Source organism: Balaenoptera ricei, chromosome 16 (genome assembly GCF_028023285.1).
Source record: "Balaenoptera ricei isolate mBalRic1 chromosome 16, mBalRic1.hap2, whole genome shotgun sequence".
Classification (NCBI taxonomy): Eukaryota; Metazoa; Chordata; class Mammalia; order Artiodactyla; family Balaenopteridae; genus Balaenoptera; species Balaenoptera ricei.
The window spans coordinates 50,346,066-50,364,466 of NC_082654.1; the positions used below are offsets into that span (position 1 = coordinate 50,346,066).

Sequence of the window (18,401 nt, forward strand, 5' to 3'; positions counted from 1 at the left end):
TGGGTCTTCGTTGCCGCGTGCGGGCTTTCTCCAGTTGCAGTGAGCAGGGGCTACTCTTCGTTGTGGTGCACGGGCTTCTCATTGCAGTGGCTTCTTTTTGTTGCAGAGCACGGGCTCTAGGTGCACAAGCTTCTGTAGTTGTAGCATGCAGGCTCAGCAGTTGTGGCAAGTGGGTTCTATAGCACAGGTTCAGTAGTTGTGGCACACAGGTCCAGTCACGCCACAGCATGTGGGATCTTCCCAGACGAGGGATCGAACCCGTGTCCCTTGCATTGGCAGGTGGATTATTAACCACTGCACCACCAGGGAGGTCCCTACATGGTCTCATTTAATTCCCACAAAAACTTTATGGGATAGGTATGACTGTTCCCCATTTCACAATTGAAAGCTGAGGCTCAAAGAGCCCAAGTGTCTTGCTCAAGTCACAGACCTAGTAAGTTGTAGAACCTGGGCATCCATATTCAGGTCTGTGAGACTCCAGTTCTAAGCTCATTCTCCCCACACCTCATAGCAGAGAGGGGCTATGTTTACTTGAAATTGTTCTGGGTTTACAGACTTGTATAGAGGTAGTTCACTAAGCTTGCTGGACTACCAGTATGAGGTCTGGTCCTGGGTGGGCAATCTGCCAATTGCCAGTCAGCTGGGAAGTCACATAGGCTGGGACAGGCCCTAGCCTCAGAGAGGGCACTGAAGATCCCTAATGGGGAGCAGAATTGGGGACCACATCCAGGACATTGACATGAGAAGAAGTGCAGGTGGAATTCCCAGGTACAGGTAGGCATGAGGATACAGAAATCACCCTTCCAAGATGAGCTTGGGTCACTGAGCATGTGTCCGCTCCAAGAAAGCTGGAAAGAAAAGTGGCATCATGGTTGTCCCAAGTGTGAGGTACTGATGGCCCAGTTGAGGATGTTATACCTGAGATCACACAGGGCTGCCAATGGGCTCTGGAAGCCAATGACCTGAGAAAGTGTCTCAAAACATCCCAGGTAGATGCAGTGATGTTGAGTGTAACCAGGCTCCTGTGGTGGCCTCAAGCTGTGGTGACAACTTGGAGACAAGTCTAAGATGGTGGCACCCAAGATCCAACTGGTGAGGATGGGTTTTGGGAGAGATAGAAAGGCAGCTCTGGAATGAGTTGGCAAGGAGCTGCTGGTCAACATCCGGGGCTCTGGCCAGGAGACCCTGCCTGGTCTGAGACAGTGCTGGTTGCTTGTGAAAACTCTGGACGAGTCAGGCTGGAGAGGGTGTTGGGAGACTGAAGACCAAGGAGTGAGGAAAGGCCAGAGCCTCAGAGGTGGCTCACTGATAAGATGAGACTGAGGGCAAGAACTGTCATAGAGAGGTCGTACTCAGTGCCTTGGGCCAGGAGCCTGCAGGTGGGATGCAAGGGGGCTCCATGGTGGAGGAGGCCTCCAACCTACCCAGCACAGCGGCACAGCAGGGATGGTCCAACCCCCAGGCTCTGTGGTCAAGTGGCAGCAGGGCCTGGCTGGGAAGGAGCGGTGGCCATAGAGTGCTGACGACAGAGTGGAAGGCGATGAAACAGGCCAGCTGCAGAGGCCCCTCGACTGCCCACAAAAGTTACACCACAGCACATCCCTTCCTGGTACCCACACCAACTAGATACCAACTAGACTTAAGGGAGAAGAAGGGCCAGTAAGACATCTTTCCCCAACTAAGGTAGGACTCACATCCTTTCCATTAGAACTCAAGTGCCAAAGCCAGACAGGAGGTAAACCCTCACCCTGACCCACACTGTCCTTCTCAGCCTTCATTTTATATGCTTGGGGCTTTAGAGATGTTGTCTTGTTCTGTTCATTAATTGTTCATATATGTCAGCTTTGTTTTCCTTTCAAGATTCTAAATTCCTTGAAGGTAGAGACTTGTTCTGGGACACTTTTGTATTCCCAAAACTCAACTGAATTAGTCTGAAGTATGTGCTCCCCTGAGATCTAACTGATGGGAAAACAGCATGTCAGCTGGAAGAGCTAGTCCTGATCTTCCTTTCTTACTCGTTTTTTTTTTTTTTAAGTTACAGGAAAATACATGCTCATTAAAAGTGATTTGGAAATACAAAGTGATGGAAAAAGGACCAAAGGAAAAAAAAACCCTGAAAGTTTTCCAATCAAAATGTTGCTTTCCAAAAATTAAACCATGTTCCACTTTGATATAGTTTCATGGGGCAGTGACTGCTACGCAGGGCTAGTTTGGGGGAAGGCGTAACAATTCTCTGTGCTGATTCTCCGGAGGACAGGATCTGACTGGTTTCTTTGGGCAGACCCTCTGGGCAGTGCTGTGGGTCTTTCACACCTGACTGGAACTTATCTGTAATCTCAGCCTGAACAACCCCAGGCTTTACCGCTTCTTCTTGTCTCTCTCTAGGACTTGTGCCATCATGACTCAGCCAAACATGGCAAGCTTGAGGGAGCAGACCCATGCTCACCTTTGTGTGATTCCCTCTCCATGTGACACAGAACTCTCATCAGCCTGCCTTTGGAGAACAGGCCTTCTACGCCTCTGTCTTCCCTGGACCTCCTCCAAGTCTCTTAGATCTTTCTAGAAGTTGGGTAACCAGATTTGCAGGCAGCATCTTAGGATCAGACAAGCCATGGCTTGAAGGTAAGGGTCAGAAAGCCCTGTACGGTGCCTCGCTGAGCTGTGGCTCTTCAGGGGACAGCCCCAAAGCCGGTATATTTATATTGTTGTCCCTTTTTGGAGGGGAGGTCCTGATATAGTTAAAGGACCCTAAAAGGCAATTAGAGAATCTGTTCAAAGGGCTGGAAAAAGTGTTATGGATTGAACTGTGCCGCCCTAAATTCACATGTTAAAGTCCCAACCCCGAGTACCTCCAGCCTATCCAGTACAGGGACATAGCAGTGACCTTATTTGGAAATAGGGTCTTTGCAGACTTAATTAAGACTGAGGTTAAGATGACGTCATATGGAGTACGGTGGGCCCTTGATCCAATATGACTAGTGTCCTTATAAGAAGGGAAGAGACACAGAGACAGAGACCTGCACAGAGGAGACTGTCATGTGAAGACACAGACACACAGAGGGAAGGCAGCCTTGTGACAATGGAGGCAGAGATTGCAGTTATGCAGCTACAATTCAAGAAACACCAAGCATGGCTGGCAACCACCAGCAGCTAGAAGAGAGAGCAGGTCCCTGCTGACACCTTGAATTTGGACTTCTAGCCCCCAGAACTGTGAGAGAGTAAGCTTCTGTTGTTTAAGCTATTCATTTGTGGTACTTTGTTACGGCAGCCCTAGCAAACTAATATACGGAGTGAATACAATGCACCCCACAGATGGGAGGGGATATAGAAATGAAGTATAAAAGCTGAAGTGAATTGCAGTAAACTTTATGACTAGGGTTGTCCTATGTCATAAGTCTATAATAATTGTTCAAGTTTAAACTATGTAGACCTTTCACACATTCCCAAAATTTACCTTGAGCAGCTTTGGTAAAAAAAAAAAAATAGCAGTAGTAGTACATTGATTTTCCCAAATAAAGTTTAGTCAATTATAGACTCACATTACGGGGCTTTATCAGAGACGACTATTTTCTAACTCTAATGCAGACTCTAAATGTCGGCAGGCTCATTGCCCTGTCCCTTCCCCAACCCAAAGCCCTTGGAAGGAGAACGTCAATCTCACGGTAAAAATGACCTGGCGGTTCAGCAGAAATAAACTGCATATGGTTAATATTTAATCTAGGGCTTATCTCCTGGCAACTATATATCGAGAACAGGACCATTTAGGAAAATGAAATGATACTCAGTCCTGCTTTCTAAAGGTTCAGTCAAAAGAAAACTTATCTCAGCTTTTCATAGGATTAGTCAATAAGCTCCAATCTAGCGTTCGTGGTGAAAATTTGGGGGAAAACCCTGAATCACATCATCATATCTTAAACGACCTATAACCATGGGAAGCCACCTGCCCCTATTAAATCCCAACATCATTCACTCCTCCCACCTATTGAGAGCATTGCTGCTGAGGAAAGCTGCTAGTTTGCCAGATCCTAAGACACTCTTCTGTCCTTAATGAAGTGGAGAGTAACAAAGCCATATGGGTTAATAAATCATTATTAGTAATAAAACTTTGCTCAGCTGTGACATATCAAGGCATCATGGTATTTGCCGGCTTTTAAAAATGACAGAATATTAGAATGCCAGAGTTGAAAGGGATGTAAAGGGTTGGTCATCTGGCCCCACTTTGTCCCTCCTGCCTCTTTTCAGAAAGTCAGAACCCCAAGCAAATAACATACTGCGCAAATGAAGCAGGTGTCGTGCCAGGTATGCCCCAGGGCTTCGATAAACTTGTCACCGGCCTCCACGGGGAAATCACAGCCGTGACACTTGGTGCTGAACAGATTGATGTAGTCTGAAATGAAAGGCAGAGTAAGGAACAGGCCTCCAGGCAGGCTGGGAGGAGTGTCCCAGCCACATCGACCCAATGCCAGAACAACCCCCCAGATCACTGGGCTGGGGGCAGTGGATGAAACCTAATTGGTTACTTGTCATCTTGCAGACAGAATACTCAGTTACATGATTGGTTTTTTCCTTTTCCAATAATTTGCACTGGTGTGGTGCAGATTCAGGCTTAGTCACCACCCTGTGCTGGTTTGATCTGCAAACACTTTCTGGAACTGTCATTAACTTTCTGCAGGGTGATTTTCTCCTCTTCTCTGTCACCTCTTATGGTCCAAACAGACCAATCCCAAAAAAGAAAAAAAAAACCCTATTTCCCAGCAGCTCTGCTTATTTTGGAAGAGTGAGAGCCTTTAACATTTTTTAGAGTTATAGCATGTTCTTGGCTTGGTCATTCTTCTGTCATTGGGCATCTGTGTTGATAATAAATTATCACTACTAGAAACAATACCTGAGCTACTTTGTTGGGACATGTTCCCCTCCCCAGCCAAAGAGATAATAATACCAAATACTATTTACATAATGCTTTACAGTTTACCAAGCTTCCTCACAGAGATTGTATTATTTGCTAGTATCTCAATGTCAAGGTCTATGTATTAGTTTTCTTTGTACTCCCAGCACAGTGCCTGGCACACAAGTCAGTACCCAACACATATGTCAAATGAATGAGTGAATGGATGAATCACTGAATCAATAAATTAATGAATAAACTTAATCTTGGTGAAATTGTTTTTGTTTTGTTTTGCGGATGAGGCTGGAAGAGGTGAAGGGCCTACCCAGAGCCACACAGGTGAGATAGCGGGCCAGGCCTGTGCTCCTCAGCCCCAGTTGTCCGGGCCTGGTAGTGGGCAGCACTCCCATTGCACTCACTGTAGAACTTTCCCAGATTCTTCTAGAAGAATCTTGATGCCTTTTACAAAGCCTTCATTACCCTAGAAGTGTACTTGTCTCTCCACAGCTCTGCCACAGTTGGCTTTTTCTTACAGAGGTTTTCTGCTCAGATCTCCTTGTGGACAGTATGCCTAGTCACTGTCTCAGACCACCTGCTGAGAGTCAACGTGCAGTGGGGGCTATGAACTTAGGTTCTGAAGAAAGAAAGACCTGGGCTCAAATCCCATCTCTATCCAGGAATTGTTAAAATCTGGGACAAGTCACCTAACTTCTCAGTGCCTCAACTTTCTCATCTATATAATGGGAATAACTATACTACCTAACTCATGGGGCTGTTATTCAGTTATCTATTTGCCATGGAGCTTTTTAGATAAGTTATATATCTCTTGCATATTTTTTCCAATGTATGGTGTCCCCTTTGGGGTTTAATTATAGTTTGTCGTGCAAATGCTCTTATATACATCACAGTCCATCAATCTTGTTTCTGACAAAATACTTCATTTCTTCAGTGGGCAAAAATCTATTGCCTCACCAGAGCTAGGAAAACATCATTCTGCTTCCTTTAGAGAATTATGGCAGGTTTATGGTTCACTCTGTGCTCTGTAGGAACTTACTAGTGTGGGGTGAGAAGCAGGGCTATAGGCTAACCCATCTCCACTCGAGGGCAAGCCCTGCACCCCACTTCTGAATTCTCTCTCATTCTGCCCAGTTGGTCTCCAGATGCCCTGGATTCTCTCCTCCATCTTCATGCCACTGTATGAACTGGGTCCTGGGCTTGGAAAACCCTTCCCACTTCGTCTACCTGAATCTCTGCAATCCTTTGGGCTGCCGTCCTTCTGGGAAGACCGCATCCCCATCCCACCCAAGAGAGATGAGACAGCATTCCTGAGGGCTTTTCCTGGGCTTCTCTCCCTCCCCATTCATTCATTCATCCATCTATCTATTCATTATCTCTTAACTGTCCATTTATGTGCCAGCATATCAGACATTGATGGGTCTGCTTGAGGTTTTTCAGGGCAAAGTCCTCTGCTCTATGCTTAGCACCCTTCACAGGAACTGGCACACATTTGATGGATAAATGATGAGTGAACAAACAAAGATATGTTTCAAAAAATCTTGTTAAATAGTGATTCCTTCTCCTGTTGTGCAGCCTATGTTTTTTCACAGATTAAGCTCTTTCAATGGCTCAAATTTATTTCTGGAATGTCTAGTCCTGCCTACTGATTAATTTTTTTGTTTTAAACTTGATTTTGTACTATCTGGAAAATTGCCACTTTGTTTCAGAATTTGGTATCACAGGTGTGACCCTAGTACATTTTTAAAAATTAATTAAATTAATTTATTTATTGGCCACACCCCACGGCCTGTGGGATCTTAGTTCCCCAACCAGGGATTGAAGCCACGCCCCCTGCATTGGAAGCGCAGAGTCTTAACCACTGGACTGCCAGGGAAGTCCCCTAATACATTTTTTTAAAAAGCTGGTATTTTCCTCATTTATTCTACAAAAGGGGAATATAATTGGTATTAAATAAAGTTAGTGCATGGGCCTTTCCAGGAAAATAATCTAGTTTCTCATTTATGTATTCCTTCCTTTATTTCTCCTATTAGGTCTTTATAATTTTCTTTGGGACTGGAGGGAGAGGGGAAAAGGGGAGTTGTTTAATTGGTATAGAGCTTCATATTGGCAAGATGAAAAAATTCTGGAGATCTGTTTCAGATCAATCAACAGTGTGAATATACTTAACATTACTGTACTGTACACTTAAAAATGGTTAGGATGGATACATGTATATGTATGGCTGAGTCCCTTTGCTGTGCACCTGAAACTATCACAACATTGTTAATCAGCGATACTCCAATATAAAATAAAAAGTGAAAAGCCAAAAAAAAAAAAAACGGTTAGGATGGTAAATTTTATATGTGTATTTTTTCCCCCACGATAATTAAAAAAAAATGACAAGGTCAGAACCAAACACAGTGTCCCATGGTACGGGGACAGGCTGACTCTGATATTTTATCTCTAGGGCAGGTTAACCAACAGGCTTGACTTTACCTCACTATTGGCTCATCTAGCTCTCCTTTCTTTACTTTGTTTATAAGAATATCACCCTTTATCACATTCAACAAGCATATTAAATTTCTAATGCTCTTTCTAAAGTAAAAATTAAATTGTGTTATTTCTTTACTTAAAACATCACAGTGACTCCCATTGCCTAAGGAAGTGGTTTCAAACTGTGCTCCTTGGAGAGCTGTGGGTCTCCCAGAGCCATTACAGAGCTGTGCACCCATTATCTCAGTTAATCCTCACAACAGCCTCTGAGAGTTAAGTGAAGAAGGAGAGACTCAGAAAGGGCAAGCATCTTGTCCATGGTCACACAGCCTGGAAGTGGCCCCTGCAGGCCTTCAGTCAGGGTCTCTCAGTGTGCCTAAGGCTGAGGCTAAACCTGCTTCCTTGCTGTCTTTTCTTAACAGTAGATCATCCCTTTCCTGGGTCTTCTTAATCAGAACATCATTTTTGAAAATCTTTTGGTGGGGGGGTTGCTAGGGAGAGGAGCACTGGTAATAGTGTTAATCTATCATTCTTTCACAAGCCTCACGCATAAATTGTGGCTTATCGCACATTATGAAAGTTATAATGCTTTTAGGTGACTAATAATAGCAATTTGTATTGGTACCACAGCACTTTTATTAATTACCAATCATCACCATTTCCTCCTAAGAAGGGAAAAGACAGGTGTTATCTTCTCCCTTTTACCGATATGGACTCTGAGGCCAGAATGACTGAGTGACTTACTTAAAGTCATTCAGTGAGCCTCAGAGCTGGAAAGAGAATTCACCAGTACCTCAGAACCCAAGAAGTTTCTTTTATAATTTATTGTCAGGGGAAAAAAAGTTTTATGTTTTCCTTTTCCCCTTGAAGAACTGGAATGTTTTCTCCTTTCTGGTTTTAAAGTAAACTAACTTACTGTGTTTCTCTTTTTGCTCTCACATTTGCTACCCAGTCAGTGCAGCTCTGTTATTCTTCATAATCAGCATGTTTCCTTTTCCCTCTTCTACTTGGTGCTGATTTGCTAGTTCTATTGTCTTAACTTTCATGTTTTTGTTACCTTTGTTGGAACCTGCCTCAAATCCTTATCTGAAAGAGGCAGGCTATGAATAAACGAGCATGTGAATGTGTGAGTGACTGAATGGCTAGTTAGCCAGGATGCCCAACTCTAACAGATGGCTTTGTCTTCAGAATTTACCATAATTGACTCCAAGTTATAAGATAACACATAGTGTATGGGGAGAACAGAGAAACTCCGAATTCAGACAGGGAGTTGGCTGGACTCTGAAGGAACATCAAAGTCTGGTAAACATCACAGGAGCTGGGAGGGGACCTGCATGTACTTGACGAGTTCCGAAGTTTCTTTGGTTTAATCCTCACCACAACTCTGGGAGGCAGATGTTGATCTCCCCCTTTTACAGATGGGGAGAGTGAGGCTCAGAGAAGTTTAGTAACTCAATCAGGGTTACAAAGCCAGCCTGAAACAGAGCCTGGAACAGAACCTAGGACAAAGGCCAGAGCCAAAGCTTTTTCAGACTAGACCTTGTGGTCTTCAAATCAAAATCATCTGAAAGGTTTCCCAAGCGGTCACAAGATGCCGACTTGTGGTCCACATATTTGGTGCAGGGAAAACAGCACAGATTGAATGTGTGTGAAAGGGAACTCCTACCCCTTTCTCCCAGACTGTGGGGCCTCCCCACAGCACAGAGGTCCTACCTTTCTCACAGTAGGGCTCCCCATCTTCCATGTGGAAGAGGCTGTTCCCGAAGGGCTTCTTGCAGGCTGCACAGACAAAGCAGGTGGTGTGCCACGTCTGTCTCAAGGCATGCATCACTTCCTGGGGAAAAGAGCCTCAGCTCAGGACAGAAAGGTCCAGGAGGGAGAAGAAGGCAGGCTTAACTTCCACACCAGCCCCGGTCACTGCCGGAGCATCCCATCAGGGAGCAGGGCAGGAGAGCCCAGGAAGCGGGCCTCGGACACACCGAGGAAGGCTAGGGGCGGCAGAGGAGAGGCTCCTACTCATGCAGCACTTGCTGGGTGCCAGGTTCTGTGTGCGCTTCCATAAGCTGTGATGCTTCACCCTCCCACCCAACCTGGGAGGGAAGTACTACGTGTTACCGCCATTTTACCAAAGGGGCATAGAGGGTCAAAGCCACATGCAGGTGCACGGTGAGGTCAGGCTATGAAGCAGTAACTTGCTTTGCAGAAGCTCTGCCACCACTTCAAGCTGTGTGGCCAGGGATGTGGCCCACGGATCTCTCGCTTCAAGTTCATTTACTCCCTAGTTCACTGGTGGCAAACCAACTCCCTTCTAGGATAGAAATGGAGTTGTTCTTGCTCTGTTAGCACAGCAACTTCTTAGCTTCCAAATAGGACCCCACAACCTTGCGGAGGAGGAAAGATTGGTTGGAAAAGAGACAAGGGTCAGAGGAGAGGAATGCGGCTCACTTACCCCCATGATTTTGGTGTTGCACTTGGCACAGACTGGAGCAAAGAACTGCTCATAACACCGCTCACAGTAAACGTTGTTCTGCTCCTCCACAAAGCACACATCTGCCAGGGAGGTCTTGCAGTAGGCACAGTTGAACTCTTCTGGGTGCCAGGAGCGGCCCATGGCTACCAGAAACGGGCCCCTGGGGAAGCAGAGAATAGTACCTCCTCTAAGGCAGCCCCCAAAGCTTAAGACCAGATATTTCAAAACGCTCAACAATATTCACACTTTGATCCTATAACGCTGACTTCTGTGACTGTTCTAATGAAATAACAGGAAATTCAGATAAAGCTCCATGCAAAAAGATGTTGTTTCATCACTTGCAACAAACAGAGATGGGGAAGCAACTCGAACATCCACTAGCAGGGGACTGGGTAGGTATATTATGGAGTATCCATTAGGTTGACTACTGATAATTGTAGTAAGAAGAGCAATGATGATGGTGCTAATGGCTAGCATTTATTAAGTGCTTACTCTGTGCCAGGTACCATTCAAGAAGAAATTTGCATTTATTAACGTGTTTAATTCTCACAACAATCCTATGAAGCAGGTACTATTATGATACCCATTTTCAGATAAGGAAACTGAGATACAGGGATGTTAAGTAAGTTGTTCAAGGCTATAGGGCTAGTATGGTAGACCCAGGACACAAACCTGGCTCCAGATTAGTAGTCAGACAGTGGGCCTGAAGAAACGCTTTATGTTTTAATTTTTACTTTTCTGAATTTTCTAATTCTTCTCTAATGAGTATATTTTTTCTAATGATACTTTATTTTAAAATAAAATTGTATTTTTCATATACACAAGCTCACCCCCCACACACATATGCACATACTATAAACATATTATATTCAAACAAGTACCACCCATGATCCTTGGCCTCTAAGCATGAAATGACTTGTTTTCCTTTAGTGTGGCAGATGCCCACCAAAGCCCTGAGCAGCACGGGCTTGTCTGTGGACAGACCCAGGAGCACCTCGAAAGGAAGGAAAGCTGGGTCAAAACTAGCACTGTCAGCCAGCTTGCAACAGGGCCAATAAATCTACCGTCCAGACCTGCAATTCCCAGAACCCAGCCTTAGCCCATGGGGGTGGTGCTGGCACAGGCACCATGCTGGGAGCTTCACCCACTCACCTCGTGGAATCCTCCCAACTCCCCAGGGAAGTGGGTATCACACAGGTATGGAAGCTAAAGCTCAGAGAGGGTCAGACCAGATGGCAAGCCAGAGGGACCTGAGGCTGTCCTGCATGCAGTCTTCTCCCTACACCTGCCCTCCCGTCCCCCTCTCGTCCCAGCACCCCAGCACAGGGGCACAGCTGGCCCTTACCGGATGATGTTGTTGCAGTGGCCACAGAGCGGAGTCCGGCTGCTGGCTGGGAAGCGCTCGGCCCTCTGGACAGTACCCCTGGCAAGGGGGGACACCTGGGGAGCCGGTGGCGGGTTGTACGCAGGGGCCCCTCGGGGCAGGCCTTGCTTGCTGACAGTGGTGGTGCTCTTGCCAGGGGCAAACTTCTGAGAGAAGCTGTCGTCTGTCACCCATGGGGGACGGCTGGCAGACTCCGCAGGGCCCCCGCTGTAGGGTGCAGGATTATAGCTTGGGGCTGGCGAGGGGGTATAGGCTGGTGCTGGGGAGGGGGAGTAGGCGGGGGCAGGGGAAGGGGTGTAGGTGGGGGCAGGGGAGGGGGTGTAGGGGGTTGGACTGTAATTGGCCCCTGGGGATGGGCTGTAGGTAGATGCAGGCACTGCAAGCCAAAAATACCCAAAGAAAAATGTGTCAGGAATTCATTCTCCCAGCTTCCCCCGCCCCCAGCCAGAGAATTGGAAAAGACAACTTTAATATTAGAGCAGCACAATTCCAGTTTTTACAGGAGACGCGTCCCTGAACTTCTTGATGGCCTCGATTTGAAGTTGCAGCAGAGAGCCAAGGGAGATAAAGAGCCCTCAGAGCAGAGCCCTCGGGAGCTTGGACAGGGCTGGGAAGGGACAGGGCTATAAATATCTGCAGCTGTGCGGGGTGCGGCTCTGCCAGGCCTTGGCTGCCAGAGGCCTGCAGGAGACAGGGACGGGGGCAGGGGTGGCCGGCCAGGCTCATATCTGGATCCCCTGGGCCAGGAAGAGGGTGGGAGTGGGTCAGCTTGGCCTTAACTGGAAGATGCCTTTGTTTGCACTCTGACCAGTGATTTGACATCTGAAATGCCTCAATCACAAGCGTTTGCTGAACCTGGACCTAGTCCAGCCTTTGGGACAAAGCAGATGACGGGACAGTTAGGTTTTCAGGTTCAGGTTTCAGGTTTAGCTACAGTCGTTTTCTTGAAAAACAGCTTGGCTTGATTTGTACTGGGGGGAACTTCCATTTTGGTTTGATTTGGGTGGTGGGTCTTGAAGGCAGCATTCGGAGGGAAGCTGGGCAGAGATGCTGGGGTGACAGAGCCTAGGTGTAGCTGCTCCCTCAGCCTGTGGCTGCCTCTGGGGGACACATGCTCCCCCTCATCACTTTGGTGGAAACTGAGAGTATGTCTGAGTAACTGCATGGAGGTTACCAAGGAAGCCAGAGTGCAGGATGAGAATGCACTGCCCCGCTTCTAGAACCCCCTCCTCCAGCCCACTGAGAGCTGAAAACTCTTTTAGGGCGGCAACACAAAGGAGCATAGCAGCTGCTCACCCAAAGCCCTCTGAGGCCTGGGCCCTCAAAACCCAGGTTTCTAAGTTTTGCTGCCTCCCATTGCAAAGCCAGCCGGGGCAGACCCAGCTGTGTCCGGCACACATGGTCTCACCAGCTTCCCCTCCTAGGGAGGGAGGTTCCAGAAGCCTCACCTCAGCTTACAGTCTGTTCCTCTGGAAAGAGGTCTCATTCCCCCTACCCCAGGAAGTGTGTTGGGGCAGCCTCCCTCCCCATTCCTGAGTCTGGCCTGGTGAATGGACTGTGCTGATAGATGCTGAGGCAGCCCCCATCAGGCTCCAGCCTGGAAAGGAAGGACATTCTCAGGGCTAAAGTTCCTGGTTTCTCCCCACCTGGTTCCCCTAGATTACCTTAGGTGGCCTGTGGCCTGCTGCTCCAACCCCATACCTTCTACTCCCAGGTGATTGGCCCTTCAGAGGTGGGTGACATGGAAACCCCTGTGTTGGGAATGGATAGGGACCAGGCCTGTGTTATTGAAAGCAGAAGGGGTAAAACCCTCTCCAGCCCTGCCCTAGAGCCATCCTGGGAGTGACGCTGGCTTCCAAAGGTAAAACTTTCTCCATAAGGAAATCTTCTTCCCACTTACTAAGAGGGTAGGCTAGGCACATAACAGGTCATCTGGGTTAATCCCTTTTACCGTTGAGGTCACTGAGGCTCAGACAGAGCTAGTAAGTGGCAGAGTGAATTTCCAAAACCATTCTTTCTATCACCCCAAGCTGCCTCTGTAAAAACCATGAGTCCAAGTTCCAGAAGATTTGGGTGCACCATGTTATGGAGGAGTACCTATCAACCTGGAGGAGGCTGCATGGTCTGGCATGTAGCACAGTCATCAAGAGCCCTGGGTTCAGGTCCCAGCTCTACAACATCCTGGCTGTGTGTCCTTGGGCAAGTTCCTTAACGTCTCTAGGCCCAAATTTCCTCGTCTAAAAATGGCTATAATAATTCTCAGTATCTCACAGGGTTGTTATGAGGATGATGGGAGATAAGAACTCTAAAGGCTTAGCCTCGTACCTGGCACTGTGTATGTGTCATTAAATGTTAGTGAAGATGGTGAGGAGAGTGACTCCTGGGTCTCATGGTCCAGATGAACTGTCAGCTCATCTCACAGCTTGATGGTCACCTGAGGGATCCCACCCCAGGGAGACTGTGGGATGTAGGCGGTGGGAGATGTGACACCCCTGAAGTCAGTAACCTGGGACTGAGTCTAATCATCCGTGGTGGTAGGTATGACATCCCTGCCTGCCTCACAGGGTGGGGACCTACTGGAGTGACATGTTGCATGCACTAGTAAACCTGTGAAGCCCATACTTGAGGTGTTGTCTCCCTCCCTAGCAAGCTTGCATAGCTCCCAAGTGCCTGGAACAGAGGGTCTCAAAATGCTAGAGCAGCTTCAGCCCTCTCTGAATAATGGGGTTCTGTGCAAGATCTTATTTCCTTTTTTTTTTTTTGTAAAGTGGGGGGGATCTCTGATTAAGAATGAAAGCCCTAATCCTGTGTTATCCAATACATAGCCCTATGTGGCCATTAAGCACTTGAAATGTGGCTAGTCCAAATTGAAACACGCTATAAATATAAAATACACACCAATTCTTAAAGACGTAGTACAAGAAAAGAAAGTAAAATATCTCACTAATAATCTTATATTGCTTGTTCATTGAAATGATATTTTGAATATACTGAGTTAAATAAAATATATTAAAATTAATTTCACCTGCTTCCTTTTACTTTTTAAAAACTGTGGCTACTAGAAAATGTATTGTTATTAGACAGTGCTGTCCTAATCAGAACAACGGTTACCAAGTACTGACTGCTTCCACATGCCAGGGCCTTTATGTGCACTATTTCATGTAATACTCGCTGCAATCCAATGAGGCAGATAATATTTTCAAGTCCATTTTACAGAAGAGGAGTTGAGGCTTGGAGAATTTAAGAAACGCCGAGCTGAAACTCGCACTCAGGCAGCAGGTCTCAACTCCAGATTCCCTGCTTAAGCACTCCCTAGGCAGCAAAACAAGCTTTAGCACACCCTTTCCAAATCGGGCCCTTGCCCACTTCCAGCTTCCCTCCAGCAATACTAACCCTATTCCCTTTGCCTGGCAGCCATTCTCTTCCCTCCTCGGAAGGCCTTCCAGACTCCATGGTCCACCCCCCTTTTCTAAATCCCCACAACACGAAGTTCTCAGCAGGTCATAGGCACCCGGCATCTGGGCCCGGGTGGGCTGCTTCCTTGCTCAAGACTACACCCTCCCAGAGCTAGGGCCCTTCCCTTCTTCGAGGCACAGGCCGGCAGCTTCCCTCAGCCATCAGGTCCCCGGTGAGGATGGGGGCGCGGGGAGCAGCTGCTTCCCAGTTCCCTTCCCTCTGCGCCCTTCAGCCTGGCTGGCCCCACCATCCCCGACGTGCCAGGAGAGAGACTTGATATCCCATCTGCGAGCCCTGGGCTGTTGCTATTTCTGCTTGACGGAATAAAGCCCGTCCAAATTAGAAGGTGATATTTCATCTCTAATTGGCAAGTTCAAAAGGCCCCTATCGCACTCGTTGGCTCGGGAATGTGTAATTAAACAAGGTGATTTCTGACTCACTCCAGGTCGGGCCCGGCTCCCCCGACTCCCGCGAGTCGGGGTGGGAGTGGGGGGCCCTCTGCCCACGGCCCTCTCCCGGGCCCCAGGTGCTCCGGGGAGCGGCCGCCCACCCTCGGCGCAGGCGATAAGATCTGGGCTGAGAAAGCCACCCTGGACCCGGAGGAGCCCTCGCGGGGAGCTGCAGCTCGGACGGCACGCGGGCTCCCCGCTCTCCCCGGGGCCAGGGTCGGCGGAGGAGAGGAGGGGAGGGGCCCGGGTCCACGATCCTCGTTTCTCCCAAGACCACCTGCCAGCCTCCCTGCGACCCCACCCTCAGGAGAGGGGGCAGAGGCAGGCCGGCACAGGCGCGTGCCGCCCAGCTGCCTCCTTCCCTCAGGTCAGGAATGAGTTAACGTCTGCAAGGCCTGGGAACTCAGCGGAGGCCCGCAGCTCCGGGGCTCCTGCAAGTCTCGCCCCGCCCCGGGCTCCAGTGCCGGAAGGAGGAGGAGACAGGCGCCAGCGGGGACCCGGCGGTGTGCGCCCCCGGAGCCGTGCCGCCCCCTGGCGGGCCTGCAGAGGAGAGCCGGCGGCCCGGGCGGGGGCGCCGAAACCCGGGGCCCGCCCCGGAAGATGCCCAGAAGGACCTGCCTGGGAGCGGAGCCCGCACCCGGGCGGAAATACTCTCCCTGCGCCCCCTCCATCCGCCGCTGCTCCTCCAAACTCCTTATCACCCTCCCTCCTGTGCCCCCCATCTCCGCAGAGCAGCTGCTTCCTCTACGTCCATCCGAGATTTTTCACCACAGTAGCCCGCTGCAAATTGCTTCCTAATACTGTGGACTTTTAACCTCAGAACTTTGTGTTCTTGCCTCTGAAGAGACAGAGAAGGGCACCTCCTGTGTGCCAAGCACTGTGCTGGGTGCTTCATTTCATCCCCAGAGCACCAGGTGTACATAATATGCCTATTTTTAAAACGAGGAAATACAGGCCTGGGAGATGAAGTACTTTGCCTTAGATAGCAAAGCGGAGCCTGGCACCGGAGTCTGATGCTAAAGCCACGACTACACACTCAGCACTAATGTCAGAGTATATTTTATAAAACAGAGGGCTGACTGTGGCTCCTCTGCCCTGCACATCAAGTCAACTCCCCCAAGCAAGGTGCTTCCTGCCTCAGTCCCTGTCTTATCTTCTCTTAAGTTCACTGAGCAGGGGCATGCAGGGGAAGGAGAGGTCTAAGCCAGCCCGAGAACTGCCCTGGAGCTCTGGGGAGAGGCCCAACTTTGCCTAGGAAAAGGGAAGACACAGGCTGAGCCCTCGTCCCCGCAGTGATGAGAATGGGGACCAGAGTGATGGAACAGACAGCCAGTGAGGCCAGCCACCGGGAGACCCTGTGTGGGCCACTCTCCCCCCTGTCACATGTGCTCTCCATGCCTCTAATTAGCCTGTCCCAGCTGAAGAAACCAAAGACCAGATAGGTGAGCAGTTTGCCCAGCATCACGTTATACAGTAGGTCTGTTCAAAGCCCGTGGCATTTTTGTTACAGCTGCCTATCCTCTGCCTTGAGCCAGATCCAGACTCCTGGAGGAACAAGCCCCTCCCCTCTAAACCCTCTCTTCCTTACCTGGAGCCTGGAAATCCCCAGGCAGGAATGTCCTCTTCCCGAGAGCTGGGAGGCTCCATCCCTGCCTGGCACTGGCCACCTGTCTCCCCAGCGCCAGAGGCAGCTTCCATAGGATTCTGGCCCACACTTGGAGGAAGGAAGGCTGAAACCTCATTAGCAGCGCCTCTATAACCACCATCCTTCAGGGGGATGTGGCTTTGGAGCTGACCCCTGGAGCCCACGCCCAGCCTAGACAGCCTCCCTTCCCACTCTGCCTCTCACCTGGCTGGTAGACAGAAGGCCGGATGCTGGCAGTGGTGACAACCCGGGGCTTGGGTGCAGGGGCAGCTGGGGCCTCGCTGTATGTATGGGCGGCAGGTGCTGGAGAGGTGGCCACAGCGGGACTGTAGGCAGAGGCCTGGGGCCTGGAACCAAGGGGGGAAGAGTTAACAGCCAGAAGGACAGCCCCACCCGGGCCCTGGGGCCTGGAGCCACAGCAGGCTGGCTCCCAGATCTTTAAGGAGCCTCTCAGGAGGAAACCTGACAAAGATGTCCCTGGGGAGCTGCCAGAGGCTGTGAAGGAAAGACCATGGAGGTCTCAGGGGGAGGAAGCTGCTCCTTGGGTGCTGGGTCTTGGTGAGTCTGGTCAGAGCAGCAGAGACACCTTGAGAAATACAGCCCATTGCTGGTGCCACCGCCTTAGGAGAGAGGTAGGAGAGGCACCAGCCAGATAGGAGGAGCAGTGAAAACACTTCAACCCCTGGGTAGAGACCGTGGAATGGTAGGGGGGGAGGCTGGGGCAGGGAAGGGGGCAGAGGAAGGAGAGAGGGGAGATGGAGATGTTCAGAGCTACCCTACTCTCTCCACCTCCCGACCTTTTGGGGGCACCTCATAGCCTCAGACCACCTGGCCTCCTCCCCCTCTCCCTTTCTATTGTTGCTGGAGGGAGCAGCAAAGTCTCAGGTTTCTGGGCAAGAGTGCTCCGGGGAGGTCTCATGGGAGGCCAGGAGACCCCCCCCCGGCGCCCCCCCCCCCCACATACATAGAGGCTCCTCTTCCATACAGGATTCCTGTTGCCCTCCTCCCAGTGGAATAGCTGCCAAGAAGCCTAAGCAGCCTTTTCCCACTTGTGACCCAGGGACCATGGGACCAAAGAGATGGAAAAACAAAAAAGTTCCAGTTCATTGCCCTCAGGAAATGCTGTGCTTGGCCTCTCCTCTTAGAGAACTAAAGGCTCCAAGAACTCCTATAGCTAAGCAGTCTGTTTAACTTTGTCTGATCCAGTGTTTCCCAATTCCATTAGTCAGTGAATCCCCCCTTTTTTCTTTCATTTAAAACTAATGAAACCTTATAGAACATGTCCCTGGTCTCTCCCTGCATCTTTCACATCCTAACGGGGATGACATGACCACCCCCAGGGCAAATGGGGCATTGATGGGAGTGCTGGAGAAGTGAGCCCCTTAAAATATACTGACCCCTGCCCACCCATGGCTTCCTGCCTGCCTTCCACCTGTTGCTCATGGGCCAAGGGCCTGCCCATTTCTGCTGGGCAGAGTCACAGGATAAGGGAATACCTTCTTCACTAGGGCTCTGGGAGTGGGTTGCCCTGAGCTAAGAACCCACCGCCAGGCTCCTAAATAGATTCAGAAGGGTCTGTGGTGATGTCCCAGACAACTGGAGGAAGAATGAGTCTCAGAGAG

General features: G+C 49.4%; 1 protein-coding gene across 4 annotated transcripts in view; it reads right to left on the minus strand.

Moving 5' to 3' along the window:
• Positions 1 to 18,401, minus strand: part of LDB3 (LIM domain binding 3) — a 59,202-nt gene that overhangs the window by 3,430 nt on the left and 37,371 nt on the right. For all 4 annotated transcript variants that reach the window (XM_059899950.1, XM_059899952.1, XM_059899951.1 and 1 more), the window contains 5 exons: positions 16,984 to 17,126; positions 11,191 to 11,605; positions 9,825 to 10,005; positions 9,089 to 9,209; positions 4,272 to 4,387 (listed from right to left, as the gene is read on the minus strand). In XM_059899950.1, coding sequence (XP_059755933.1) covers positions 4,272 to 4,387; positions 9,089 to 9,209; positions 9,825 to 10,005; positions 11,191 to 11,605; positions 16,984 to 17,126 — 976 coding nt within the window. The remainder of the gene's footprint in view (positions 1 to 4,271; positions 4,388 to 9,088; positions 9,210 to 9,824; positions 10,006 to 11,190; positions 11,606 to 16,983; positions 17,127 to 18,401) is intronic.